This window comes from Cnephaeus nilssonii (assembly GCF_951640355.1).
Source record: "Cnephaeus nilssonii genome assembly, chromosome: 24".
Lineage (NCBI taxonomy): Eukaryota > Metazoa > Chordata > Mammalia > Chiroptera > Vespertilionidae > Cnephaeus > Cnephaeus nilssonii.
The window spans coordinates 13,707,266-13,735,002 of record NC_137095.1 but is presented as its reverse complement, the minus strand read 5'-3'; the positions used below and the strand labels follow the sequence as shown (position 1 = coordinate 13,735,002).

At 53.1% G+C, this 27,737-nt stretch overlaps 2 protein-coding genes across 2 annotated transcripts in view; both read left to right on the top strand.

Annotated features, from left to right (window-relative positions):
• The window catches only part of IGF1R (insulin like growth factor 1 receptor), a 131,193-nt gene extending 121,705 nt beyond the window's left edge, over positions 1 to 9,488 (top strand). Inside the window, exon 21 of the mRNA XM_079763938.1 lies at positions 531 to 9,488. Coding sequence (XP_079620064.1) covers positions 531 to 1,062 — 532 coding nt within the window. The 3' untranslated portion in view covers positions 1,063 to 9,488. The remainder of the gene's footprint in view (positions 1 to 530) is intronic.
• Positions 7,420 to 27,737, top strand: part of LOC307095066 (protein FAM169B-like) — a gene marked incomplete at its 5' end in the record, with an annotated part of 42,654 nt that continues 22,336 nt past the window's right edge. The window contains 3 exons of the mRNA XM_079764229.1: positions 7,420 to 7,488; positions 11,147 to 11,307; positions 12,431 to 12,609. Of these exons, the coding sequence (XP_079620355.1) occupies positions 7,420 to 7,488; positions 11,147 to 11,307; positions 12,431 to 12,609 (409 nt within the window). The remainder of the gene's footprint in view (positions 7,489 to 11,146; positions 11,308 to 12,430; positions 12,610 to 27,737) is intronic.

The following is a 27,737-nucleotide window of genomic DNA, read 5'->3' as shown; positions in this document are numbered from 1 at the left end:
CCAGTAGGGGGCATGCAGGAGGCAGCTGATCCATGATTCTCTCTCATCATTGATGTTTCTCTCTCCCCCTCTTTCTTCCTCTCTGAAATCAATACAAATATATATTTTTTTTAAAAGGAGGGAAAGCCCTGGCTGGTGTGGCTCAGTGGATAGAGCGACGGGCTGTGGACTCAAGGGTCCCAGGTTCGATTCCGGCCAAGGGCATGTACCTTGGTTGCGGGCACATCCCCAGTAGGTGGTATGCAGGAGGCAGCTGATCGATGTTTCTCTCTCATTGATGTTTCTAACTCTCTCTCTCTCCCTTCCTCTCTGTAAAAAATCAATAAAATATATTTTAAAAAATGAAATAAAATAAGTAATAAAAGTCAAAAAGGAGGGAAAGCCAGAGACTCAGAGAGGGTACAGAACTGGGACCGGCGTGCCCGTTGTGCCCGCGGAGGTGGGCGGAGCGAGCGTTGGCCCCGGACGCTGCTGGGCCAGGTGCAGCCCGGCAGGTGGGGCCCACCTCCGTCTGTCCGTCTCCCCCGCAGGTTCGAGCTCATGCAGGTGTGCTGGCACTTCAACCCCAAGATGCGGCCTTCGTTCCTGGACATCATCGGCAGCATCAAGGACGAGCTGGAGCCCGGCTTCATCGAGGTCTCCTTCTACTACAGCGACGAGAACAAGCCGCCCGACACCGAGGAGCTGGACCTGGACCCCGACCACCTGGAGTGCGTGCCCCTGGACCCCTCGGCCTCCTGCTCCTCCCTGCCGCTGCCCGAGCGCCACTGCCACCACCACCACCACGACGGCCGCGAGCGTTACTGCCACCACCACCGCGAGGGCCGCGAGCGCTACTGCCCCCGCCACCACGAGGCCCGCGAGCGCTACTGCCCGCACCACCGCCACCACGAGGCCCGCGAGCGCGAGCGCCCCTGCCCGCACCGGCCGGAGAACGGCCTGGGCCAGCGCGTGCTGGTCTACCACCGGGCCAGCTTCGACGAGAGGCAGGCCTACGCCCACATGAACGGGGGGCGCAAGAACGAGAGGCCCGTGCCTCTGCCGCAGTCCTCCACCTGCTGATGCGGGACCCGGTCCCGCGAAGCAGGGCCCTGTTGTGTGTGTGTGTGTGCGCGTGTGTGCTCGGCGGGCAGGGGGGGGCGGCCCCAACCATCTGGCCGCGGCCTCCTGCGCCTCGTGGGTCTGCTGCCCACAGGCAGGCCTCTCTGCCGCGCACACACACACACACCCGGGATGTCCCTTTTTTTCAATATGCAAGCAGCTTAGTGCCCTGCCCAAACCCTTAACTGACACGGGCCTTTAAGAACCTTAATGACACTTAAAAGCAACAGAACACTAGAGAATCGAGTCTCCTCACTCCTTCTCTGCCTCTCTCTCTCTGATCTCTCTCTCTCTGATCTCTCTCTCTCTCTCTCTCTCTCTCTCTCTCTCTCTGCTTCATAATGGAAAGAACATTTGCCACAGCCCAGCAGCCAGGACGCCCTTCTTATCCGATGGAGGGAAGGGCTGGCCGCCCCTGTGGCCCCCTCTTGCTCCCTCGCACACCTGCCTGTCGCCGTGGGTCCTTCTAGAAAACACGTTGCGATGGCATTTTCTTTTTTAAAAACTGTTACCTTTCACCTTTTTAGGGACACACGACATTTACAGAGGGCCATCGTCCATCCCAGGCTGTTGCCGTTGTAACGCTGCCAAATTCTGCCAAAACCCGGGACTCCGTCCCTCGCACCCACGCCCCCCCCCCCCCCCCCCCCCCCGTTTCCTGGTGGCCAGAAGCGCGGGCATGTGCGGATGTGCGGTCTCCGGTCACTCCTATCTGTGACAGCCACGCGGGCGGTAACTTCCATCCCATCGTCCCCGGGGATTCTTGGCGAGTCTCACGTCCACGCAGGTCAGTTTGCCTTTGACTAGGTTACTCTCTGGGGGAACTGGACAGGCGGGCGCGTGCTGTCAGAGATGGGAGAAGCGGGCCTGGCTTCCCCGCGCCACCGCCGCGCCGCCACCTCCCCGCCCCGGCGGCTCTGCGGCCCACAGGCCCTTTGAGGGAGCAAAGGTGGCTCACGTGCTAGTCTGCTGTCCCCCCAGAGCCCCTCCCGGCCCCCGAGGACACAGAGGAGAAGGGGTTCCCAGGGACAGAGCCCAGGGGTTCACGCAGGTGTGCGGGAAAATCAATGCAGACAGCCCCAGTCACGGGAAAGCAGGCCGTGACGCCAGCCGCCCGAGCCTCGGACACGTTCCGTCTCTAGGACTCTGGGTCCTGCGGTTCTGGGTCAGACTCGACACATTTGCATCCACATCGTCTTCACGTCACTTTTGTAACTTTTTTACGGTTCAGATACTCATCTATACGTCTGTACAGAAAAAAGACGGCTGCTATTTTTGTTTTTATTTTTTGGTTATCTTTGTGGATCTATTCTATGAAAACTTTCAGGTCTCCCTCTCTCCCTCTCTGCGCGCTCTGAGAAGCAGACGCTTTGGACTAGATGCGTTTCTTCCTCCCTCTCCCCCCAGCGACGGACTCTCGTAGATCGGCGTTTGCCGTGAGCTGCCTGTGATGCCTTTTTATAACTCTGCCCCCGCCCCCCCCCCGCTCTCTGCTTCCCCCGGCCCCCCGCTAGATCTGTTACAACCTGTAGGCTCTGTGGGCACGAGGCTGGCGAGGGAGGCGGGTGGAGAGGGGTTCCTTCCCCCCCACCGCCCCCCCCGCCCGCCCGCCCTCCCCCGGCATTGCAGTCTGTTACCGTGCCAGCCGTAGACAACCTCAGGTCAGAATACAAGGTCAAGTACTTCCCACGCCTGTTCAGTGTTTCTCGTCGCCGTGGGGAGGAGCCTCCCTCCTCTTTCCCCGGCCCTTCCTTTTGGATGTGACACACTTTCTGTAATTTTTATTTTTTAACTCTCGGGTACAACAGCAGTTTGAACTGCAGATCCTAGTCATTTGAATTACATTGTTTTTTGTTATTTTTTTTTTGTTTTTTTTTTAGTGGATATTTAATCCTTCCATCCTACGAACAACAGCTGCTAAATCTAAGGGTGCAGTGGAGTGTGGTCAGTGGCGTCCCGCCGCCACCCTCCAGACCGACCTACCTGTCTGTCCTGAGAACCAGGAACTCCCCAGGGACCCCCTCTGCACAGGGCAGGCGCAGGGGCTGCCATGGAGGGCCAGGCCGGGGCAGCGCCCCCAGGGGTCCGGGAGCCCCATGCTCGCCCCAGGGGACCAGGGCGCTGGCACACACGTTCCCTGGGCCGGGAAACCAAGTCCTCAGGGCCCCGGGGTCTTTTGTTTTGTTTTTTTTGTTTTGTTTTGTTTTGAGCGCTTCTCACCAGAGCGATGGCTAGATGACCACACGGAGTTGCTGCTGGGATGGAAACGTTCAGATGATGAGTGAGAACCAAGCTCAGAGAGGGCGACGGCTAGTCGCCATGGGAGAGGAAACACGGGAGGGGAATTCGGAGTAGTTTCAGCCCCGGATTTGTCTCTAGCCCCCGACCCCACAGTTGGTCCCTTTAAGAAACTGCGTCAAAGAGCAAGGTTCACGGAGAAGGTGTGTGCAGGAGTTTCCGTTTATTTTCTGATTCCGGTTTCAGTCGCTGTTGGAGAAGCTCAGCCCCCCGATGGATTGCAATACTGACACAAGGGTTTTGTGTGCGTTAAGAAGGGACAGTTTTTATTTTTTGGGTTTTGGTTTTTTTTTTTCAAACATGTATCTACCTCACACTTCTTTTTTATATGTGTATATACAACAAAGAATACATCTCACATTTCTCAGCACCTGACAATACGCCATGGGTACCGGTACCTCATCCACGCACAGGCCGCGCACGCCCGTGACCGGGGCCAGGCCAGGCTGCATTCCGGGGCCGCAGCTTCCCTCTCCCGCCTCTCCAACGGCTTGCCTCTTCCTCGCTGTCTTCTCTGGCCTTGCTTTCTTCTTCTTCTGACTCGGTTCCCTAAGAGGTTGTGAGGTGTCACGATTCCCCCCTCTTGGCCCAGTGTCCCCCACTCAGCAGGGAGGTGAGGGACTCCCCCGCCCCCACCCAGCGCTCAGTGGGAAGGAAGGCCCCTTGGCGGCCCCAGCCGGTTGTCCTTGAACCCAGTTGCTTTGTGCAGACGGAATGGCGAGCCTATTCCGTCACTGGAGCAGTGGTTTCAGGATCTAGGGGGCAGGAGGCGGCCAGGGGCGGCCATCTCTGTTAGCACCCGCCTGCTAGGCGCAGGGGTGGGTCGCCTCCATTGGGCGCCACTCTGGCTGCCCCAGACGGACGGACGGGGTCTGTGCCAGGCGGCCGTGCGGTCCCTGCGCCAGGCACTCTGAGAGCCCCGTCCGCCAGGCCTCCTGTCGAGAATAGGAGGTTCCTACCTCCCAGCCAATCCCTTCCAGAATGTTCTGTGGAGAAAAGTCCCCGTCCCCGTCTCCAGAATGTTCTCTGAATTCCCCCCTCATTTTCTCCTCCCTTCCAGGGAAGATAAAGATGTACCAAGCCTTCGGGCTGGAGGGGGGTGGTGCTAGGCGCCAAGCCTCCTTCTGGGGTGTCGGGGTGTCGCACCTCCCACCAGGCCTTGCCTCTGTCCCTCTGTCCCGCTGCTCACGGGGGTGGATGGCGTGACCCGGTTCCAACAGCTGCTCTCAGGCCCTGGTGATGTGATGTGGGCGACACGACGCGGGGGAAGCGTTCCAAAAAGCGGGGGCAGCTCTCCCGTCCCGCAGGGACACCCCTCCCCTCTCCCCACGCCCTTGGGACCTCGAGGTCACCGAGAAATGCTATCTGATGGGGGTTCCCCTCACCCACGCTGCCGGGGAACCCCTGGGCGGTGGCCTCCCCTCTTTTGCACATACCTTCCGGTTTCCACGACTGGGCGCGCCCAGTCCACCCAGCCGGTTCCAAGGGTTTCTTTCGTTCCAACGTCCGAGTTGTCGGTGTGGTTCTGTTACCGTTTGACGTCGGTGGTTTTTCTTTAAGTAGAAAGCAAACACTAACGTAGTAAGTGCGCATCGTAACCAACGCTTCCGCTGCAGTTAGAGAATCGCTTGCTGTGAGGGTGCGGTCATCCTACTGGACCAAGCCCCCCGGGGCCCGCCCACCCACCGCGAGGCCGGGGCCCCGCCTCCCCTTGATTTTTATTTTTTCCTTTCTCCTACGCTCCGAATAATCCACTCGAGCCGGACTGTGGCATTTCCCACGCCACCTCCTCCCGACAGCAGCTCCCGCTGCTCCAAGCAGCACGAACCGCTCAGGCGCATCATTGAGCCGAGGTGAGCGCTCACCATCCCGTGCGGCCGCCCTGGACGCAATGGGAGCTAACCGGCGTGTTCTGGAGACGCTGTCAAGGCCCGGCAGGGCGAGACCCCAGCCGCCCAGGTCTCCTTTATGGGGTGTCGTTGGACACAGTTGAGATGAGCTTCCTCAGAGGAGGAAGAGAGAAGACGGGGTTCAAGGCCAACACTGGCCTCCCCTTCCAGCCAGTTTCTCGTGGCGCAAACGAGGTGTCTGAAGTCGGAGAAGCGGCGTGGGAAAAAGAGAAAAGTGTGGTTATGGTGGAACTATCCAATGGCAAGATGCTTGGCATGAACTGGTTGGTGTGTTTTGGCTGGTGCCACGCATCCACGAGCCAAGTCCAATGCCAAATCCTGGGCCAGTTGGTTCCACCGACGCCTTTCTCGGCAGCCCACCTCTGTCGGCAGGTGGGCGCGTGGCGCACGCAGGCCGCTCCCGTGGCCAGGTCCCACGAGCTCAAGGGGCGAGAAGGCGAGGATGCGCGGTCCAACGTCCTCGCTGTCCCCGAGCGGCCAGATGGAAGGCAGCTCCTTCCCAAGTCAGAGGGCCCTCCCCCCCCCCAGTGGGCAGCAGCCCTCCGCGCCCCGCCGGGCCCGTCCCAGGGGCGCACCTAAGGCCTGGGGCCCGGCCCCGGGTCATGTTGCCTCTGTGCGCAGCGGCTGTCTGTCGCTCCGTCTCCCGGGCTCCGCAGCGCCGGGAGATCCGGACCAGACACCGCTCTTCTGAAGAAGCGGCGATGAAAGGCTGGCGTCCCGGCTCCAGTCGGGACGCAGTCGCTGCCAATGAGAACGAGAAAGGAAGTCGTTTTGGACCGAACCTCTCTGTGGCCGGAGATGCTGAAGATACAGAGGACAGGCCAGAGGGGGTCACGCCTGGCCCCCAGCTCAGATGACAGAGCTGGTCCCTCAGAGAAAAAGCGGATGGACACTCCTTGATGGCGGGAAGAGCAGGCGGGAGGAAGCCTCCGTCGCCCAGGTCCTGGCGGGCCTCGGAGAGAAGAATCGCTGAGCACAAGGGCCCAGGGCCTGGAGGAAGGAAGTGCGGGCCGCGATCTGAAATGCTGGTTTCTTGAACACGTCAGACCACGTCCAGGCTCGGGAGTCATCCATGGGCATTTGTCTTCAACAGCTACCCCAACGCCCTACGTTGGGGACGGTGACTCGGAGTTAAGTCCAATCGTTTGAGGACACGAACTCCATCACGCCCGTCGGTGGTCGGTTCTGGGGCATGACTTAGGGTTTTCTTTTTTTTGTTTAAGCAAGAATATGATTACTCATCTATATTTTTGTTGGTTTTTTTTTGATTACTCATCTATATTTTTTGTTGGGTTTTTTGATTACTCATCTATAATTTTGTTTTTTGATTACTCATCTATATTTTTTGTTGGGTTTTTTGATTACTCATCTATAATTGGTTTTTTTTTATTACTCATCTATACTTTTTGTTGGTTTTTTTGATTACTCATCTATTTGTTGTTGTTGTTTTTTGATTACTCATCCGTATGGCCACGTTTGTGTGTGTCCTCATTTTTCTGGTCAGCATCGTTTTAATTACTCACACATTAGCATTTTCAGTAGGGCTCTCATGTCCAGTAGATACGGGTAGTCAGTCGACGAAGATCTGGTTTACAAGAACTAATTCAACGTTTCATTGCATTTTTGTAAGGACATAGAATAATTTTATACAACGTTTGTAGTCTGTAATCGCCGAAATAATTTAAAGACACTTGGGTTCTCTGCAAATGTATGCTCGTAATCCATTTATTTTTTTTTTATAGGACACCTGTTTACTAGCTAGCTTTACGAGATGCCAAAAATGCATTTCCCCTGTCCCCAAGCCCTGCGTAACCCTTTTTACACCCCCCACCCCCTCATCCACGCTTCATGCCCTAGTTTATGGCGGAGGAATGGTGGCGATTTAAGTAGTTCTGTATCTTCAGTATCTTGGTCTTCCTGAACCTTCTGGTTGGGAAGGGGATCATCATTTGCTGGTCGTTTATCTTTGGAGTGTAGCTACTTTAAGAGACTGAAGGAACCTCACTGGCCAAGGAACCAGCGGAGGTGCTGCCGCCCAGCGGTGCCCGGGGGTGCAGCCCGGCACTCGGCATCTGATGCGGCTGTTGCCATGGTTGCGGGACGCCTCGCGATGGAGCAGCTGACAGCACAGCTCGTGGCGTCACAGCGCCCGCCGCACGCAGACTTATCACGCAAGACGGTAATTCTGGTGCCGGCGGACTTTTTGCTTACATGCCTCATATTATGATTAACGCTTTGTTATATAACCAGAGACTCTTATTTTTTAAGGCACAACACCGAAGATACATTTTTCCAATACAAAACAAAGTTCTTTTGAATAAAAACTACACACACACACACACACACAATTTTTTTAAAGTCTGACTCCATTTCTTGCGCCCAGTGGGTTATGGGCCACGTCTACACAATGCCACAAAAGCCCCACCATTGGGAACGGGGTGTTTTGCACAACATGGGAGAAAGGTCCAGATACAGTATTTCTGTTTGCAACTTGGCATTCGGGTGTTGGGTGTTGCGTAGACGCATCCACAGGTGGAATAGATGCTTGGCAAAAACACCTGTGTGCTTTCTAAGCCAGTGAGGTTGACAAGAGAGGTTTGCCGGAGTTTGTCCTCTGGGAAAAAAATTTAAAAAACAAAATCAGACCAGAAGGCGCGATGGAATGGATGTATTGCAGATCAGTTATTTTCCAAGTTTTCTTGTTTAAAAAAAAAAAAAAGTTTTTTAAAAAGTTTTTAAAAACCAGTAATTAACACAGCCAATTTGTTACGTAAAATGACTTTCTGTGGACAAATTATTCGTAAAAACTTCCTCTGTTTATATACAAAAAATCAGTAGCTAAAAAAAATTTCAAAATGGTTTTGTATACTCCATTGTAAGAATTTATCCCCGTTATCGCGATATACTCTGGATTCTTTACATTATGGGGGGAAAAAAGAAACTTTGTCTATTTTGAATGGCTGAAGCTAACGCGACTTTAGTTTATCTTACTCTGCTTTTTTCTAATAGTTCAAGTATTACATGGTTTACGTTCAATAAAGGAATTCTGTATGCATTTCTGGTCTCCGATTTTGTTCGCGCCTCCGTGCAAGACTCACCATGCTTCTGAGGCAGGGGCGCTGAGCTGCGTGTGGCATGCGTGTTCACACATGTCGCTTGGAGGTGTACAGCGTGAAGGTTTTATTTCTGACAGCTGAACCCTCACAGCATGCAAACTGCTGGTGAAGACCAGGGAGCTTTCTGTTTCTCACTCCATTAAATCAGCTACGAGAAAATTTGAATGCCTAAAATACAGAAATCCGTACTTCAGTTTCCACTGATGTGTAGATTTTTCCTACACCTTCCACAGACACAAGTCAGGCCAAGGAGGGCAGCTTGATCTGAGGGACTCTGGGGCAAAGGACTTGACCTCCACATTTCCATGTCGTCGCTGGCACCTCCCAGCCAGCACACCTACTCAGAGGGGGCAGGGAGAACCGAGTAAGCACACCTAGGATGTGGCTCGCTGGAGGTGTTCACAATGTTAGCTCCTCACAAGTTCATGATCTCAGCCAGCCCCGAGGACTCTACAGCCAGGCAGCATTATCTCTGCCAGGGAAATGGTCACTGTGGGAAATGTGAATACACATTTAGTGCCAACAAGCTGTGCCCGGCTGGCGTGGCTCAGTGGTTGAGCGTCGACCTATGAACCAGGAGGTCACGGTTCAATTCCCCGTCAGGGCACATGCTCGTTTGGCGGGCTCAACCCACAGTTGGTGCCATGCAGGAGGCAGTCCATCTACGTGTGTCTTTCACATCGATGTTTCTCTGTCTCTCTCCTCCCTTCCATTCTCTCTAAAAATCAACTGAAAAATATCTGTGGGTGCGGATCAACAACAAAATAAGCTCGGTGTTGTCCCTGGGACTTTGCTCACCATTGGCAGGAAGGGCTTGGCCCTCAGGGGACCGTTACTAGACGACCAATGCCTAAAGGCAGGCTCATTTCCAAGGCTCCGGGGATGTCTGGGCTGCGGGCAGGGCGGACACAGGAGGCCGGCACGCCTCTCCCACGTCCCCAGGTGGGTTCCTGCTGCCTCCCGGGCTGCTGTGAAGGCGCTGGTTCTTCAGAAGTGTGAGGAGGACCTGTCCCCACCAGGCCACTTCCTAAGACCTCGGGTCCAGCAGCAGCCTGGTGGTCTACCATCACTGCGGGACCGTCACCTCCATTCTCTCACTGCATCTCTGTAACAACTCTGCAGGGGAGGGACTTTTATTAGTTTTAGAGATGAGCAAACCGGTAGCCGTGCCCAAGACCCGCCCCCCAGCTACTAAGTGACCAATCCAAGGCTCAGCCTTTTCCGCTGTAGTTTTCAAACCGACTCAGAACTGCCACACATTCATAACTGAACAGGCCCCGTGTGTATCCGGGAGGGGGAGTAAGGTCGCAGGCCACTCAGCCCAGGATGTGGCCTCTGGGGTTCTCCCTGAAGAATTTCGGAGGTCATGACGGGGGAAGACATGACACATTCATCAAGAGGAAGCTCTGGGCCTCCCCAGAGAATCACATCTAAAAGCTCGTGACATGTGTATGGCTTGGTGCCAAGCAATGTGAAATAACCCAGGAGCCGGGACCGGAGGCCCCCTGCCTGCCACTGTCCTGAGACGGGAGCTAGAATTGGGAGGGGCGGGGGCATCAAGGGCTCCGGGTAGCAGGGTTTACCGACAAATACAGAAGGCTCTGCACATTAACTATTCTGGCCAGACCATCCCACCCCCACTTGCTGGCTTTGATAGGCTACCCCGTGACTTTGAGCTGTGTTATGTCCAGCGAGCACATTCATTTGCAAAAGAGGTCCTATAACGTCTACTCCAAATGCACAAGTGTGCCAGAGTGTGGTGCTAAAACAAGGCCTGCCCAGCTCCGTGGTTACTAAGGTGCAGGTACTGTGTCTTATAGTGAATGAATCTGAGCACTAAGTGACCTTTTTTTTTTTAAACATAATTAAGTGGAAAGTAATAGCTGTGAGCACACCAAGACAATAAGAAATTTCCCAGAGCTGAGCCACCTTCAATCCTTTCCTCCAAACACATTGCTAGTGGGGCTCCCAGTGGGCATTTGCTTACCAGAAAACCCTGGGCAAGGAAGACCTGACTGTGAGCAGGGCAGTGTCGTGAAAGCAAAATGAATGATGAAAAGAGGCGAGAAGCAAACCTAGCTGTTAACCTTTGCTTTAAGACCAAGCACTACAGGTAGGAACAGAAAATGCTGCAGCTGCCATAGAAAACAGTATGCTGTCACCACAATTATTTTGGTTTTAAGTTGAAAAAAGGACAAGAAAAAAAAGAAACACTTGAGACTCAGTGGCTCAAAAAAGCCCACAGCGCCTGGATGTCAGAGCTTAGAGGTCAGGAATGGGGCGCCCAGCGGTGACCACGCCTGTACGTCCCCATGACCAGGTGGTCAGGGATCAGCCCACCGCTGCATCATCTTGTCTAAGAGAAAAAAAAAAATGACTAGGATTTCATTTTACTGTCATGAAAACCATAACCGGAGCTGGTCGATTCCTGGTGAAATGTTTGCCTTTCAGACCTTGGTTGCGGGCACATCCCCAGTGGGAGGCGTGCAAAACTCTGTGACTTCCTGGGGCTAATTCGGAATGTGTCCCTCTGTGTAAACGGTGTGATAAGCAATTTTTTTAAAAGCCTCTCAAAGAACAGCTGAACTCTCCACACGGGACTGAAACATCCCATTTTTCTCCTAAGGAGCAGAGCCCCAGTCGGTTCTCCTGGGCTGGAGCCACCGAGGTCTGTTTTCTGGGCACCAGGCTTTGGCCTTGGGCGTTCTCACCCTCCTCCAGCATCTCCTGGATGATGACTTGCAGGGCCTTTCCCAGCAGGCTGGCGGGGAGCCCCGGAGACAACGGGGGCACGTGGATGAGCGCCGCACGCCCATTCCCATGATGCAGAGACAGGTAGTAGGTGTAATCGCAGACGTATCTGCAACGGCAGGGAACCCCAGGTGACTCCTTGGACCAGGGAAAGGCAAGCAGCAGTGGTGCTGTAGCATCTTCCCCAGCACGTGAGGAGGGAGGACTGATACCCAGGGAGGCGGAGGTTCTGTCCTTCTGCCTCAGAAAGGACGTATTCCTGGGAATAAGCTGGGGAGAGACTGGCTCTTAGCCTCGAGGTCTTTTTTTTTTTTTAATTTTTATTGATTTCAGAGAGGAAGGGAAAGGGAGAGATAGAAACATCAATGATGAGAGAGAATCATGGATCGGCTTCCTTCTGCACATCCCCTACTGGGGATAGAGCCCACAACCCAGGCATGTGCCCTGACTGGGAATCGAACCGGGGACCCTTCAGTCCGCAGTCCAACGCTCTATCCACTGAGCCACACCAGCCAGGGCAGCCTCATGGTCTTATGACCAGCAAGTGGCCCAGCTGGCTTCACCTCTAACCTGTGAACCCCTTTCCTTGGTGTCTACACTCATTCTTTTTTTTTTTTCTTCTTTTTTTGCGGGGAGGAGAAACCACCTACTGGGAGTCAAGAGTTTGGAGAAACAAAGATAAGTGAATCTATCAGAACAGCTCCATCACAACTTTGGCTGCAATCAATAAAAATAAAAGCACCCCCAAACTATTAGTGGCTCTCAAAATATGCCATCGCATCTTTTTTTCCTACCAACGCACCGAAGGCTGTGTGAGGGGGAGGGGACCTGGGGATACAGGGTGGAGGGGACAACGGCTGGTCTGCCAGGACCATCCTGGGGCGGCACGGGGTGCCCACGTGCCCAGTGTTAGGGCACACGGTGGCCTTTTGGAAGGGAGACTTCCTAGAAGAAAGATGGGTCAGGCCCGGCCGGTGTGGCTCAGTGGTTGAGCCTTAACCCGTGAACCAGGGGGTCAGCGTTCCATTCCCGGTCAGGGCACATGCCCGGGGTTGCGGCCTTGATCCCCAGTGGGCGGCCTGCAGGAGGCAGCCGATCCATGATTCTCTCCCTCTCTCTCTGAAATCAATGAAAATATATTTATTTTTTAAAAAAGAAAAAGGAAGATGGGTTACCCTCCCCTTCCTGCTCCGTGACGCGACGCAACGCACCTGCCCGCATCGCGAGAAAACAGCACCTCCACGCCCTCCACAGCCACGCGCCTGCTGACTGCCTTCATGTTGACCCGCGACTCAATCACTTCCGGGCCATCCGGGACGCACGCGCCGCGCTCGGGCCGGAAGCCACGGACGTCGGTCTCGCGATACCCGCGGTTCCTGCCGCGCTGCTCGAGCACCACGGCCTTGGCGGCGGTGTCCACGCCCACGTGCACGGTGAGCTGTGGGAACGGGGCCGGGAGGCGGGGAATTTAGGGAAACTGAGGCCTGTCTGTCACCATCTTCCCTGAAGTCCCAGCCGGGAGCGAGGGGGCGAGTGCGAGGCGGGAAAAAACCTCTCAAACCGCGACTGCGCTTTCGGGCCTCCCCGCTACGTCCCCTCGTTCCTAGGCCGCAAGGGAAAGCTGCCGGATAGTAAAACCTTGAGGCGTCGTCTACTTAAATGCTTTTGTATTTAAAAGTATTCCTGCACAGGGTGGAATATTCCTCGGTGTCCCCCGGGGGTCCCGCTGCTCCCTGAGACCACAGGGGACGCCCCGCGTTGCCGTGGCACCGCTGATGCAGGAAGTCGGTCGCTGAGCTAATAACAGTATTCTTAGCGTTTCTTGAACTGGTTGGTTTTCCTCTTGGGAACACAGCTCAGCGTGTTATCGAAGCCTTTGGGGCGTTGTCTTCATGGGGCGGAGGTGTATGTGTTGCTCCTCTCACTGTCTGGGCTCTGTCTTTGCGGGGTATTTGTACCCGTTTTTTTTTTGTTTGTTTTTTTTAATATAGGAAATGTTGGGATAAAATGGGCTGGGTGTAAGGCAGGCGGCCATCCGGTCCCACTTCGCAGCGACCTTCCCTGCGTGGGCTTGGCTGGGAATTAACCTGAGGCCTGTCTGCTAGGGGGTAACTATCTTTTGAGTCCTGGCTGGGAATAAAGCTTCCATTAAAAAAAAAAAGACACGTATATATTGACTAGAGTACCGGTGCATGAATTCATGCACCAGTGGGGTCCCTTGGCCTGGCCTGCGGGATTGGGCCGAAACTGGCTCTCCGACATCCCCTGAGGGGTCCCGGATTGGAGAGGGTGCAGGCCAGGCCAAGGGTCCAAGGGTCCCCACCAGTGCACAATCTGGGCCAGGGAGGGACTGTGGGAGGGCTGCAGGGCATGTGCCCATCTCACTCAGTAGCAAGCTAACCTACAGGTTGGAGCATGAGATAGCAAGCAGTTGAGCGGCCATAGCATATCATTAACATATTATGCTTTGATTGGTTGAACGGACAACTGGACAACCGGACACAACATATTAGGATTTTATTATATAGGATTTGAGAGAGGAAGGAGGGGAGAGAGAGAGAGAAACTGATCGGCTGCCTCCTGCCCGCCCTCTTACTGGGGATCGAGCCCACAACCCTCACTTGTGCCCTGACTGGGACTCGAACCTTGACCTCCTGGTTCATAGGTCGGCGCTCAACCACTGGGCCACGCCAGCTGCGCTGCATTTATTACACCTTAAACTTTTAGAAACAGGCCCAGAACCTTATCAAACCCACTGGGATGGTGCTGGTGAAATGCAGGGCAGGGCGGGGGGGGGGGGGGGGGCGTGCACTTAAGCTATCAACTCTAGAACCGGGGTCCAGGGGTTCACAGGCTCTGGGGCTCCATATCATCATCAGCAACCCCCTTCTTCCCCCCCCCCCCGCCCCGCCCACTGGCTCCCCAGCCGCCATTTACTTGGGGTTGCAGATCTTCCCAGATTCTGGTGACTCTCCGCTTCACCTCCCTGTAATCCACGGGCAGCTGAAGAGTCCGCAGCTCCACCTCCGTGTCCCTCCCCAGGCCCAGCTTGGAGAGCTCCTGTTGAAAGAGGCAGGCAGGCAGCCCTGGCTCATATGGCTCCGTTGGTTGGAGCATCGTCCCAAATCCCAAAACCAAAAGGTGCTGGGTTCGGTTCCTGGTCAGGGCATATACCTAGGTTTCGAGTTCCATCGCTGGTCGGAACTAGTGAGTAAGCCCACAGTGGATTTTGTTTTGTGTTCTTGTTAATATGAGAAGGCCTGAGATAATAATAACCAGCATGAGGACAAAATGAGACACCCCCCCCCCCGCCCACTTCTCCCTGTTGTGTACAGGGACCTCACCTACTGTAGCAACCAGCGTTCCTGGCAACCACTTAACACACATACACACAACTTTTTTATTGATTTCAGAGAGGACGGGGAGGGAGAAAGAGATAGAAACATCAATGATGAGAGAAAATGGTTGATTCGCTGCCTCCTGCACGCCCCCCAATGGGGACCAAGTCCGAAACCTAGGCGTGTGCCCTGACTGGGAATCAAACCATGGCCTCCTGTTTCATAGGTCAATGCTCAACCACTGAGCCACGCCGGCCGGGCTAGCTTTGTTGTTATTTACCACACAGCCTAAAGGGCCACCTGGGCCAGGCGAGGACCCACCCAAGGACCAGAGGCCAGCCCTTCTCCAGGGCCCCTCCCTCAGGGAGCTGGGCCCCAAAAAGTCTGGGCCTGGCAGGCCTTTACCTTCACTGCTTCCCAGCTGGAATTCACCAGGTGCTGCCGGAAGGGCCCGAACCCTGAAACCAAGGAGATTCTGCTTTGCTCAGGCCAGGCCCAGGGCGGTGGGGGGTGAGGTGGGGTGTTTCTCCTCCTGGCTGCTCCCGGAGCCATTGTGGGTCCCCTGGAACTCCCACATCCCTTCCTTGGAGGCCTGTGACCTCGCCAGGCTGGGAGCATCACAGAATGTGAGGCATTGTTCTCCTAATATCTATTTTTATTGATTTCAGAAAGAAAGGGAGAGGGAGAGAGAGAGAAACGTCTATGATAGAGAATCATGGATCAGCTGCCTCCTGCATACCCCCTACTGGGGATCGAACAACCCGGGCATGTGCCCCAACTGGGAACCAAACTGTGACCTCCTGGTTCATAGATAGGTGCTCAACCACCGAGCCACGCCAGCTGGGCAAGGACGCCTTGATCTTGAGCCCTTGTTTTCCCATCATCTGTCTCCATGCCAAACTGTCTTGGCCAGATTCACACAGGAAGCAAATCAAATTAAACGAAAAGACCGCGCCTGGCAGCTCAGTGTTTTTCATAAAGGCAGGCCACCCCTGGAAGCCACCGCTGACTGACAGGCACTTCAGCAAACAGGCTCAGGTTGGCCAGCAAACGGGTCCATGTGAGTCTGAGACCTGCCCTGGCACTTCGGTATTCATTGTTGATTGGTGACAGGCATTCATTTACCAGAGGTATAGTTTCCTTAGGAATTCAAGGGTAATTTGAACCACTCAATCTCCAGACCCAGAATACCACAGTGAGAGCAGGGGAGATGAAAGGTTTTCACAAGAACGTTCTTTTACTCAGAAGGTTGAGAGGAGTTTGATTATAGTCTGAAAATGTTGAGATAGGTAACTTGTGATTTGCCACACACAGAGGAATCCTTGTCTTGCCTCTGTTGCCTTCAGCCAACACAGTTCCAAAAACTTAAAATGTGCCAATTATGTCTAAGTAAAAAGAAAGAGCTTTGTAGAGAAATCAAACCCTCGCCCTAACCAGTCTGGCTCAGTAGATAGAGCGTCAGCCTTCAGACTGAAGAGTCCCGGGTTCGATTCTGGTCAGGGGCATGTACCTGGGTTGTAGGCTCCATCCCCAGCCTTGATTGGGGCACATACAGGAGGCAGCCAATCAGTGTTGCCTCTCTCATCGATGTTTCTCTCTCACCCTCCCTACCTTCCTCTCGCTCTAAAAACCAATGGAAAGATATCTTTGGGTGAGGATTAACAACACCACCAAAATAAAAATCAATGGAAAGATATCTTTGGGTGAGGATTAACAATAAAAAACAACAACAACCCCACAAAACCACTGAGGGGGGCTGGGGGACTGGGGTGGATTTGGGGTGTGCTGGGGTGGATTTGGGCAGGAGTGGGCAACTACCATTACTTCCCAGGAGGCCTTTTGGGTTCAGAGTCTCCAACTGGTGGCTCAGGGTGCCTCGTGGTTTTCTGAGGGGCCCAAGCTCTCTGGTCTGGGGGTGGTGGTGGGCACCTTTGGGGGGTGGTCACTGCAGATGGACTGCCCCAGCTTTATGGGACCCCCAGCTCCTCCTCCCTGGCTAAGAAACTGCACTCCAGCAGATGCCACCTGGGCCCACTGGCTTCCTCCCTGATGGGCTCAAGGTCAAGGTCTGGGCCTCAGCCACAGGTGGGCGCTTACATGCCTGCCATTCAGGAGCTATTTGTAGCGAACGGCAGGACGGAGTGCAAACGCCTCTCTGTCCGCTGACGGTTCTGAACAGGCAGATCTGGGAGTTAGCTTCCTCTGGAGTTACTGGCACCACTTGGCCGCTATCTTTTCTCCACCGGGGAACCGGTTGTGACCAGAATCAGGGCCAGGCTAAAGGCAGCGGCACAGGGGAAAGCAGACAAACAGGCTTACCGGTCACCACCACGCAGCTGGGCCGGGGCTCCATGAAACCGGAGTGGGGCGCGTGCCTCTGTGCCGCCCGGGTCAGATGGCCGTGACGCAGCCCGGACACTGGGTGCCCCTCCCACAGGGCCAACAACCTCCTATGATGGGGGTGCCCACCTCCTGCTCCTCTAGGGGGATCTAGCCACAGGGTCCCTCAGCATTCTGGGGCGCCTAAAGCCTGAAGACTCTGGGGTGGGGGAGGGTGGTAAGACGATGCCCTTGAAAGCAGAAAGCCAGCTCAGGGCGCAGAGGCGGAGCCATCTGGGATTGCTGGCCACTGGTCTGGGCCAGTTTGCTGCTTGGTAGGATTCAAAGGGGAGGTTGGCAACTGTCTGTCCTGCTTTGCCGGGGACTGAGGGGTGTCTGGGATTATGGGAGGGCGGGGGGGCTACAATGGCTGAAATGGGTACAGTCCTGGGCAAACCAGGAAGGTGGGTGACCTTACAAGTTGCTCGGTTAGGTTTTCTCCGCTTCAGTAATCCCCCCTCCTGCCCCAGAGTGCTCGTGTTTGGCCATTAGGACTTGATGAGGTTGCTCTTGAAACGGATTCTACAAAATATGTTTTAAAAAATAAGAAAACAATGAAAGAAAGAAAAAGAAAACAAAACCAAACCCCAGATGATGGTTATGATTAACAGTGTTGGTTGAAGCCCCATTGCCTATAAGCTGTGGGTCCTAAGGCACGTTCACAAACCGTTAGGTTTAACAAAAAATAAACACAAAAGCACCCTTTTATAAAACTAAAAATACTTTTCTAAAAAGCTGATTGATATGAGCTACAAAAAATACAATTCTTTTTCCCCATCTGGGTGTAGCCAGGGGAGCCCCGGAGCTCCCCCAGTACCAGGCAGCTTCCCCAGGTGCAGAGGGCCTGTGTTAGAGGGCGTGGCCACGTGGGCCCCTTGCTAAAAATAGCCCCCCACCCTGAATGGGGATCTCTGCCCAGGGCTGGGCTCCCCCTGACGCCTTCCTGGGCGCTGAGCCCCAGCCATTCCCTTTCATTGGCCCCTGGTGGGCTGCGGCCATTTGCAGAGAACGGATGGGAAGTGGCGTCTGTCCCCCGGGGCCTCCCGGGCTGCTCCGAGAGGCCGGGCCACCTTGTTCTGAAGGGGAGGCCTCGGCCTGTGCGCGTCACCTCAGCTGGAGAGGAAGTATGCCGCGCCCCAATTCAGGTCGGAAAGCGGTGGCCCGGTTTCTCATACTCCCTCTGGCATTCTCGGTGGTATCTGAACCCCCTTCTAATGAACGATGGCTCCCCAAGTTCACGGCTCTTACCTAGCTCTGTCAGAGTTTTAAACAAGATTAGGCCACTAGCAATGCCCACATTTGTAAAGTTGGCGGCCTTGAGGGTCAAATTCTGATAGCAGCACTAGCTAATGAGGTCTGCTGCGGTAACTCATGTTTCCTAGAGTTAACCTACCACGCCCCAAGAAGCCCCACTGGCGTGTCTCAGTGGTTAGTGTCGATCTAGGAACCAGGAGGTCGCGGTTCGATTCCCGGTCAGGGTTGCGGGCTCCATCCCCAGTGTGGGGTGTACAGGAGGCCCCTCTCCCTCTCCCTTCCTTTCTTTCTAAAAATCAATAAAAGCATATTTTTTAGAGTAAATAAAATAATAGTAATAGCTCTTCCCTGTGTTAAAACATCACTGCTTCCAGATCGGTTACTTATTACCATAACACAGAACTCAAGCCAACCTGCTCTTGTCAAAGTCCTAACAGGATTTCACAGAATGCCCTCCTCACCCCCAAGGCAGCCTTTTGGACTCACCCTCCCTTACTCCTTTGCCTTTTCAGCTTAATCCTCCAACAGGGCCGCACACGATTTCTGTCCTGGGCCAGGCACTGAGCATTGCAGGCTTTCTGGGCAACTATTCAACTCTCCTGTTGTCCTGTGAAGCTGCCCTCCATAATATGCAAATGATGGGCGGGGCTTGGTTCCAATAGCTATTTATGCATGCTGAGTTTTGAACTTCATGTAATGCCCAAGTGTCACAAATGTCTTTTATTTTTTATGCTTCTTCTGATCTCTCTCTCCCCCCCCCCATCCCCCAGCTATTTACAACTGTAAATACTATTCTTAGGTCACAGACTATACAGATACAGGCAGCGGGCTGTAGTTTGCCAAACTCGGCACCAGAACACCATTTTCCTCCTCTAGGAAACAAGATAGGGCTTTGTGGTGTAGGGTCTCCAAACCAGTCGCCCCAAGATGTGCCTCTGTGCTTTGCAAATTGTTTTGAGCTGAAGGCAACCAAGACCCTGAGGCTCAAGAGAAATGTCCGCCTAGAAGAATTTAAATTAGGGCCTTGCCCATACTAAGAGATTATCAGAGACAATTTTCTGACTTATCTGTAAGGCAGGGCGAACTTCTAATTACTGAACACCTGTTTTTCTTATTGTCTGCAATGACCATTTTCCTCTCTCAAGTCCCAAGGTGACCCTTAGCTCAGAATTCCATATATCTCATTTCCCCTTGTCTTTTTTTTAATGTATTTTTATTTCAGAGGGGAAGAGAGAGAGAGAGAGAGATGATGAGAGAGAATCATTGATCGGCTGCCTCCTGCACACTCCACACTGGGGATGGAGCCCGCAACCCAGGTATGTGCCCCGACCTGGAATTGAACAGCGACCTCCTGGTTCATCTGTCGACACTTGACCACTGAGCCACACCGGCTGAGCCCCTTTCTGTCTTTAAACCTCTCATGTATGTGGGTCTGTGATTCTCTCATGTATACAGGGTTTCCATACTTAGGCATGGATTAAACTTGGTCTTTTTCTCTCTAAAAAATCAATAAAAACATACTTTTAAAAACCTTTTTAAAAAGTAACAAGGCCTTGAAGAAGTAGGTTTTACAGCAGAGATTAATACACCTTTCTCCCTCCGTGCCAGAAGCTTAAGTGACACCCATGATGATGAGGGGCTTCACAGTGGGCGAGGAGGCAGACAGTAGCCCTGGCCATTTCCCCTCCCCACATGCCGGTGTGCTCGCGTTCTTTGGGGCACCTAGCAGAGCCTAATAAATGTGGGGGAAGGCCCGGTGTTTGAGGAGCTAAGGGTGCTGAATGCTGTGGCCCAGGCGGCTCTGTTCCCATCACGAGACATGAAATCTCAGCTTCCAAGGGATGACTCCAGGAAGGCTGTGAGGGGCCCTCCGGCACTGGGGTGCAGTCAGTGCATCTGCAGCCTGTGCAGTGGGAGCAGAACTGGGGCCGTTTTCATCCTGTGCTGGGGGTGCCCTGGCCTTCCTCCCAAGATGGGGGAGCAGCTGGGAGCCCCCACCCCCAGCCACTATTTGCTGGGGCGGAGGGACAAGGCAGGCAGATGAGTTTGGGATCCATGTGGGACAGAGGCCCAAGAGGGCTTAGGATGCATTTAAGGGGGACAGTCCAGGAGCACAAACTTCAGAGCTGCCAACCAAAGAGGGTAGGGCACCAGCTGACCGACCACAGGCCTGTGGGTTCCAAGGCTGGTGGCAGTTTAAAACCAGCCCTGCTCCCCACCTCCCCTGTGAAAAAGCACCTTGAAACAGGCCAACATGAAATACTGGAGAAACAATCGTCTCTTGCTGAATTTTTCTGTTTCGAGTGAGTGTAAGCTTAATAAATAAAAGAGAGGCTGTCAGCAAAAGCAGCAACTCTACGATTGTCAGGATAACAAGACTTTGCTGTGGGCAGTGATGTTACTGATGTCCTCTATTGTATGCGTCATTCATTTATCAAGTGTGTAAATTTGCATTTTTCAAGTCTAAATTTGCATTTTTCAAGTGTGTAAATTTTCGAAAAGGGAGAATGCAAACGTTTCTTGTCTATAGAAATAGGAGGAAGTGGGAAGGGGCACGGAGAGGGGGTGCCCCGGGACCCTGGCGAGTGGTGGGGGCACGAACGGTATCCTTTTCTAAAGAATTAAGGGGAATTAAATAGTTCTTGCAGGTGGCGAACTAGCTCTGCAAAACTTGGGAGCCGGGTGTCGCTAGAGGGAAGACTGCGTGGTGTCGGCTCCAGTGCAGGGGCAGGGGACAGGGGGACCCCTGGGGAAGGAGCTGGGGCAGCCCCTGGGGAAGGAGCCGGGGCAGCCCCGGGGCGGGGGTGGGGGGGGCGAAGGCGGGAGCAGCCGGAGGTGAAGTCGTGCAGGCAGGGGGCGGGCACATCACCGCGGAGCCGGAGCATGGAGGCTGGGGCGGCCTGGGGAGCCACAGGTAAGGGGAGTCCCGCGCAGCCAGCCCGAGCCCACCTGCCTTTCCCGCTGTCCACCGCCCGATGGCCCTCCCCCCGTGTCGGGTTTCAGTGGCTGGGCTGGCCGACAGGCGCTGCGAAACTGACGGTAAACAGCGCGCCGCCCAGGGAAGGCTCCTGATCCATGCACCTGTCGCCTCCGGGGAAGGAGATGGGCTGGGGGGTTCTGGCGCTCACCCCCAGAGGAGCAGACCCCGACTCTCCCAGCCGCTCGGGGGCCACCCGCCGCCACCCGCCGTAGGGACTGCTGGCCTGGGCTTGGTGAGCCCCGTGCCTTGGTGGCACAGTCTGTGCGATGGGAAGTGCACAGTCGGGGAGAAGTCAGTACAGCACCTCGGGGTACCGGGTTCCCGCAGGCGCCCGTCGCCCCATCCACGGGGACTGCCAGGTACCCCTGGGCACCGAAGGCAGGCGGAGCAGGTCCAGGCGGGGCCCTGAGCGCGGCCTCCCAGGGCCCGGGGGCAGGTGCCCAGCTCTCTGGGTTGGGACAAAAGGCACATGAAACTCAGGCAGAAGGGTTTCAGAGTCCCGCTGAGGAGGGAGTGTTTGCAGGGAGCAGGCTTGGGGGCCATGCTTACTGAGGAAGGGCGAGGTCTCTAGGTAGGGTCACGTGAAATGACCCGAGGACACATTTCTCAGAACACACCCCTCCTTACGTGGTCCGATTAGAAACACATCCTTCTATCATAATGGTGATGAGGTGCGGGAGGATCGAACTCCTTTTTCTTTTTTAAAATATATATTTATTGATTTTTTTACAGAGAGGAAGGGAGAGGGATAGAGAGCTAGAAACATCGATGAGAGAGAAACATCAACCAGCTGCCTCCTGCACACCCCCCACCGGGGATGTGCCCGCAACCAATGTACATGCCCTTGACCGGAATCGAACCTGGGACCCCTCAGTCCGCAGGCCAACGCTCTATCCACTGAGCCAAACCGGTTTCGGCATCGAACTCTTGTTTATATCAGGGAGCCTATGGCAAAACTGGTTCGATTACAGGGCTTTGCGTAAGCCTAGGACTATTCATGGCCCCAGATGACGTCCTTGTGTTTATGGCCTGTACCTCGGAGCTGCGGAGCTGCGCCTCTGCGCTGCTGAGTTAAGGAGGGAAGGTGGCCACTAGCCAATTGTATGCATGAGTTACATTCCTCCTGAAAGTTTTCCTGGGTCTAGAGGTTGACAAAGGGTTTTGTCTTTAGAGGGGGAGATACTGTTTCCTTTTTTCCTTTTTTTTTTTAATGCTTTCTGGAATGTCGTTTGTCATGGCTGTGGATATGTTGGAAAACTGTGGCAAGAGAAAAAGTGACTTACTCTTTTTTTCATCCTCACCCAAAGATATGTTTCCATGGATTTTTTAGAGAGGGTGGAAGAGAGAGGGAAAGACAGAGAGAAATATCCATTGGTTGCCTCCTGCACATTAGGGCCCGAGCTGGGGAGGAGCCTACAACCCAGGTACATGCCCTTGACTGGAATCGAACCCGGGACCCTTCGGTCCTGGACCGACACTCTATCCATCGAGCCAAACCGGCCAGGGCCGTGACTTACTCTTTTGATCTCATCTTCTTTGTGCAAAGAAGAGAGGGAGAGAGAGAGAGAAAGAAACATCAATGAGGAGAGAATCATGGATCGGCTGCCTCCTGCACACTCCCTACTGGGGATGGAGCCCACAACCTGGGCATGTACCCTGACCGGGAATCGAACCAGGACCTCCTGATTCATAGGTCGATGCTCAATCACTGAGCCACGCCCACGTTTAGACAGCAAGGGCTGTATTATTTCCGCGGATCTCTACTGCATGAGACAAGGCCAGGGACAGTTGGTTCCTGGCCGGACAGAGTGAATGACCCGGTGGTCAGGACTCGGGCTGGGCAGTGGGCACTGCGGTGTTGTCCTTTTGACCTTTGAAACCCTTGTCTGCTGACCAGCTGACTGGCCTGGGCTGGACTGCTGCCGGCAGCTGGCTCCCTGCTCCTCTGCTGACATCCTTACTGTAGCTCAGCCCGGGGCCTTCCCGACAGAGGGTCCTAGGAAGGTCTGTGCTTGCTGCTGTGTTGTGTAGTTCAGGAACCTGCTTCCGGGCAAAACTCCATCGTGATTGCTGTTAGATGCTTAGAGTCCATGTGACTTAAAACCAGGGTTCCTGGGGGTGGGGCAGTGCAGTTAGGTCACTGTCAGTAACCATTGAAGGTCTGGGGCCTTGGATGATGATGATTCAGCAGCTGTGATCTGCAAACACCGTGCTTTAGAGTGCACCCCAGCCTCAGCTGTGGCGTTTCCGCTCCAAGGCCAGCAGTCAGCAGGCTTGGGTGGGGGTGCAGCACACAGCGTGTGTGACTCTGAAGGCCACTGTCTGTTGAAATCCAGGCTTGTCTTTCCCCATCCCCTCTGGCCCACTGGAGCCTTGTCATACTCCAGTGCCCGGTGTGTGCCCTCACTTCCTGCTTAAACCAAGGCCTGTTGTCTGTTGATTCCAGAGAGAGGAAGGGAGAGGGGGAGAGAGAGAGAAACATCAATGATAAGAGAGAATCAGTGATTGGCTGCCTCTTGCACGCCCCCTACAGGGGATGGAGCCCGCATGTGCCCTAACCAGGAATCGAACCATGACCTCCTGGTTCATATGTTGAAGCTCAACTACTGAGCTACGCTGGCCGGGCTAGAAACCTCTTGATGCTTCTTTGCTCCTTCAGAGCAGGGCAGTCCCGGGGCTGCTGGGCACCGCCTGAGGCTGAGGGCTGCGGGGGGGTGGGGGGGGGTCCCTCTGGGAGGGCTGAGGGAGAGCGCCTGTCCATATGAGGCGTGAGGGGAGCCCCCACACCCTCCTAGACTGCTGGGTTTCCTTGACTTGCAGGAATTAAGATAAATGTGTTCTTCTTGGAAACCAAGTCTCTCCCCACTACTCACAAATTCCATTGACAGGAGAGACAGCCCTGTTCGCTTTATTGCATTGTGCTGACATAAACCCTCTTCAGAGTTCCCGGATGTGTCCTTCAGTGTAAGTGCTTGAGACGTCCGCGTGTGGAGTCTGCACTGTGTGAGCCCTCCCCTCGCGGTGCTGTCTCCCTGCCCCTTCTCCGTGGCCTGCAGCTTCGTGCGCTGTGTTTGATGTGTGTGTATGTGGTTAGAGGGGTAAAACGCCCAGTGAATTATAGTCATTTGTTCATTTTGGCCTTTAAGTTTTCTAGTAAGTGATTTCCGTGGTGCCCGTGTGGTGCCCGTGTTGGTGCTATTAGAACATCCCTGGGGGTGGGGGGGTTTAAGCTATGCAGAAGGAGAGGTACTGCTTAATGTTTTTCATAAAACATGACTATTGAATAAACATCTCATTAAAGTCTTTAAAAAATCCTTGGGGTAAAAACACTAATAAAACAACATCTGTCCTGCAAAAACATAGCCTAGTTACTTGTTGATGAATATCTGTTTTTGATCATAACCAATAAATACAGAATTAAAAATGAATTTAAGTAAATAACAATTTAGTATGAATTTAGCTGAACACAGATCATCTTGTTTTCATTTTTTGCCTTCTTTTAAATTAATATTCTCCCTCCCCCCATTCTTGCCTTCCTTAATTCCATTTCCTCTCTCTCCTATTTTGAAATTTAATATCTATGTTTCTATTCTTTCACGGGGGAACTTGGAAATTTTAATATACGTATTAACTCCCAATTAATTCTGAAGTTAATCAATTCTAAACTTTCTCTGGAATTGTATTAGGACTTTAGCATGCTTGGCTTGGTTGGGATTCCAGAATCTGAGGATGGATGTCTTTCATTAATTCTGAAAAAAAAAATTCAATCCTTATTTCTTCAAATCTTGACTCTTCTTTATTATTCTTTTTCTTCTTCTGGAACTTCAATTATACTCTTCCTGGAGCTCATCCTTCTACTCTCCATGTCTCTTAACCTGCTTTTCATGTTTTGCTTCTATGCTGCATTCTGGGTAATTTCTTCATACTTTTTTTTTTCTTCAATTCATTGATTATTTAGGACATTCATTGCTAGATCTACTATCTTTCCCCCTAGAATCTTATTGGGCAAATGAAAAAAAAACGTGGCTATTTAAACTTCCTTTTTAGTTGTTATTCTTGTTAATCCTCACCCGAGGATATTTTCCCATTTATTATTAAAGAGAGTGGAAGGGAGGGGGAAAGACAGAGAGAGAGAAACATCCATGTGAGATAGACACACTGGTTGGTTGTCTCCCCCAAACCCCGACCTGGGTGGGGATCTACCCTACAACCGAGGTACATGCCCTTGACTGGAATCGAACCCTGGGCCCTTCAGCCCACTGGCCAATGTTCTATCCCCTGAGCCAAACCAGCCAGGGCTGAACTTCTTTAGCACATTTAATATCCACATCTTCTATATTGGACAGTGTCCGTATTTGCGGTGATTGTGTGTCTGATTCTGTGGTTTATGCTGGCATGTCATGGCCGTCTATTTGTTATATGTTCAGAGATTTTTTAAATTAGGTCTGAAAGCCAGTACCCTTGCCCGCATCAATAAAAAATATATTTTAAAAAACCCTCACTGCCTGTTGTTGGGGAGGTGTGACAGGAAGCAGATAGTTGAGATGCTGTTCCTCCCTCCTGCCCCAAATAGGGCTCCACATGTGTCCCCAAGTGTGACACCTCTGCATGCAAAGCGAGCAGTATGTTTCAGTCCTACCTCATAGCCTTGTGCGTGATTCGGCCGGGGGGGGGGGGGGGACGCGGGGGGGGAGAGCGGCGGGAATAGTGTTATCTTTGTATCATTTTTTTAAAGTATATTTTTTATTGACTTTTTACAGAGAGGAAGGGAGAGGGATAGAGAGGAAGGGAGAGGTCACGGTTCGATTCCCTGTTAGAAACATCGATCAGCTTCCTCCTGCACACATACCCTTGACCGGAATCGAACCTGGGACCCTTCAGTCTGCAGGCCGACGCTCTATCCACGGAGCCAAACTGGTTAGGGCATATCTTTGTATCATTTGCCTGAAAGTCAAACTCTCCAAAGTTCAGATTAGGGGACGTTCGTATTAAAAGCCATTAGAGTTACATAAACCTTTGTGTGGGTGGCACAGAAAGTCATCTGCACAATTTTACCGTCTCCGATTCGGGACAAGGGTTTATTCTCAGCCAAGGCACTGACAGGTTGCGAATTGGCCAATACTAAGCGTGTGAGAACACAGCAACAGGCTCCCTGTCACTTAGCGGGGATGCAACTCCCGCCGCCACTTGCAGACCCTTCCCAGAGCTGCGTCCGCTGCTCCAACCCTCTGACATGCTCTGCATCTGTCTTCCAACTTCTCTTTTTTTCAATATTTGCTAAGAATAGTTTGGCAATCAGATGCTCATCATCAAGAACCAGCGAAAATATCCAAGTGTGTCTTTGCCTCCCTTCTGTTCTCTACTCTCCGTGTGGGGAGCGCTCCGACACCCCGGCCCCTCTCCGGGTGGGCGGCCCCGAGCGCCAGCATCTGCATGTCTGCTGTCGGTCCCTGACATCATGTCAGAGCGCTCCCCTTGCAGGTGTGCTTCGTCATCTGTCAGTTAGTGTTCCGGAACAAGGGGTCCCTCGTTAAATAAGTTTGGGAAGTAAGTGCTGGGTTAAGCAAATTCCATTGCTGCAGAATTGCTACGTCCCGGCAGGCACGCGGAGCGCCCCGCCTCGGGGCCGAGCGCCACCACAGGCCCCTTTTTGAAATGTGGCCTCAGAAGCGCTCCCTCCACGGCACAGCGGCGGAGCTGTGTTCTCCAGGATAGGTTCGGGGAATGCTGGCACACGACAAGGCGAAAGGCGCACACACCTTGGACTCCGCGATGCTCTATACATGCCAGGCACTGCCTGGCGCAACTGCGGGTATTTGCGTGTTTCCCGCTGTGCGCAACCGCCCTGTGAAAACATAAGTGAATGTAATCACGCTTTAAAGTTAAAAGTAGTTCTCAGGCCAGGTCAGTGTGGCTCAGTGGTTGGGCATCGACATATGAACCAGGAGGTCACGGTTCGATTCCCAGTCAGGGCACTTGCCCTGTTTGCAGGCTCGATTCCCAGTAGGGGGCGTGCAGGAGGCAGCCGATGCATGATTCTCTCTCAGCATTGATGTTTCTCTCTCTCTTTCCCCTTCTCCTTTCTCTGAAATCAATAAAAATATGTTTTTAACAAAACAAAACAAAAATTCTGTACAAGTGATATCTATTCTTAACCATTTTTAAAAAACAAAAGGCAAATGTTGTTTTATTTTTTCACATCATCAGCAAGAATTGTTGTTTTTGTAATTTTAAAGTGACAATCCCCATTACTGAAAAACACAAGTGATTACAGCCAGCTTTTCCAATGCATAATGCTGTGCAGTGACCTATGGGTAGAAACTTTCAGTAAATTTCTGAAAATATCTTTATTAATGTTTCTCATGTGAGACACACTTTGCTAAAATGAAAGAATTTCCTTAATCATTGTAGTGAAGTGGTATTTGGAGAGAATATTCAGCAAGTTATACTGAATCAATGATTAAGTACAAGCAACGACCCCTGTGTAGGTCTTCATTTATTGGCATTGCTATTTACATAGGGAGGACCAAAAAGTGCTGGGAAAGCCCTTGAGCATCAACCTTACCTGACCCACCAGCAGTGGCTGGCTGGTCCCCAGTTCGGGGCAGGC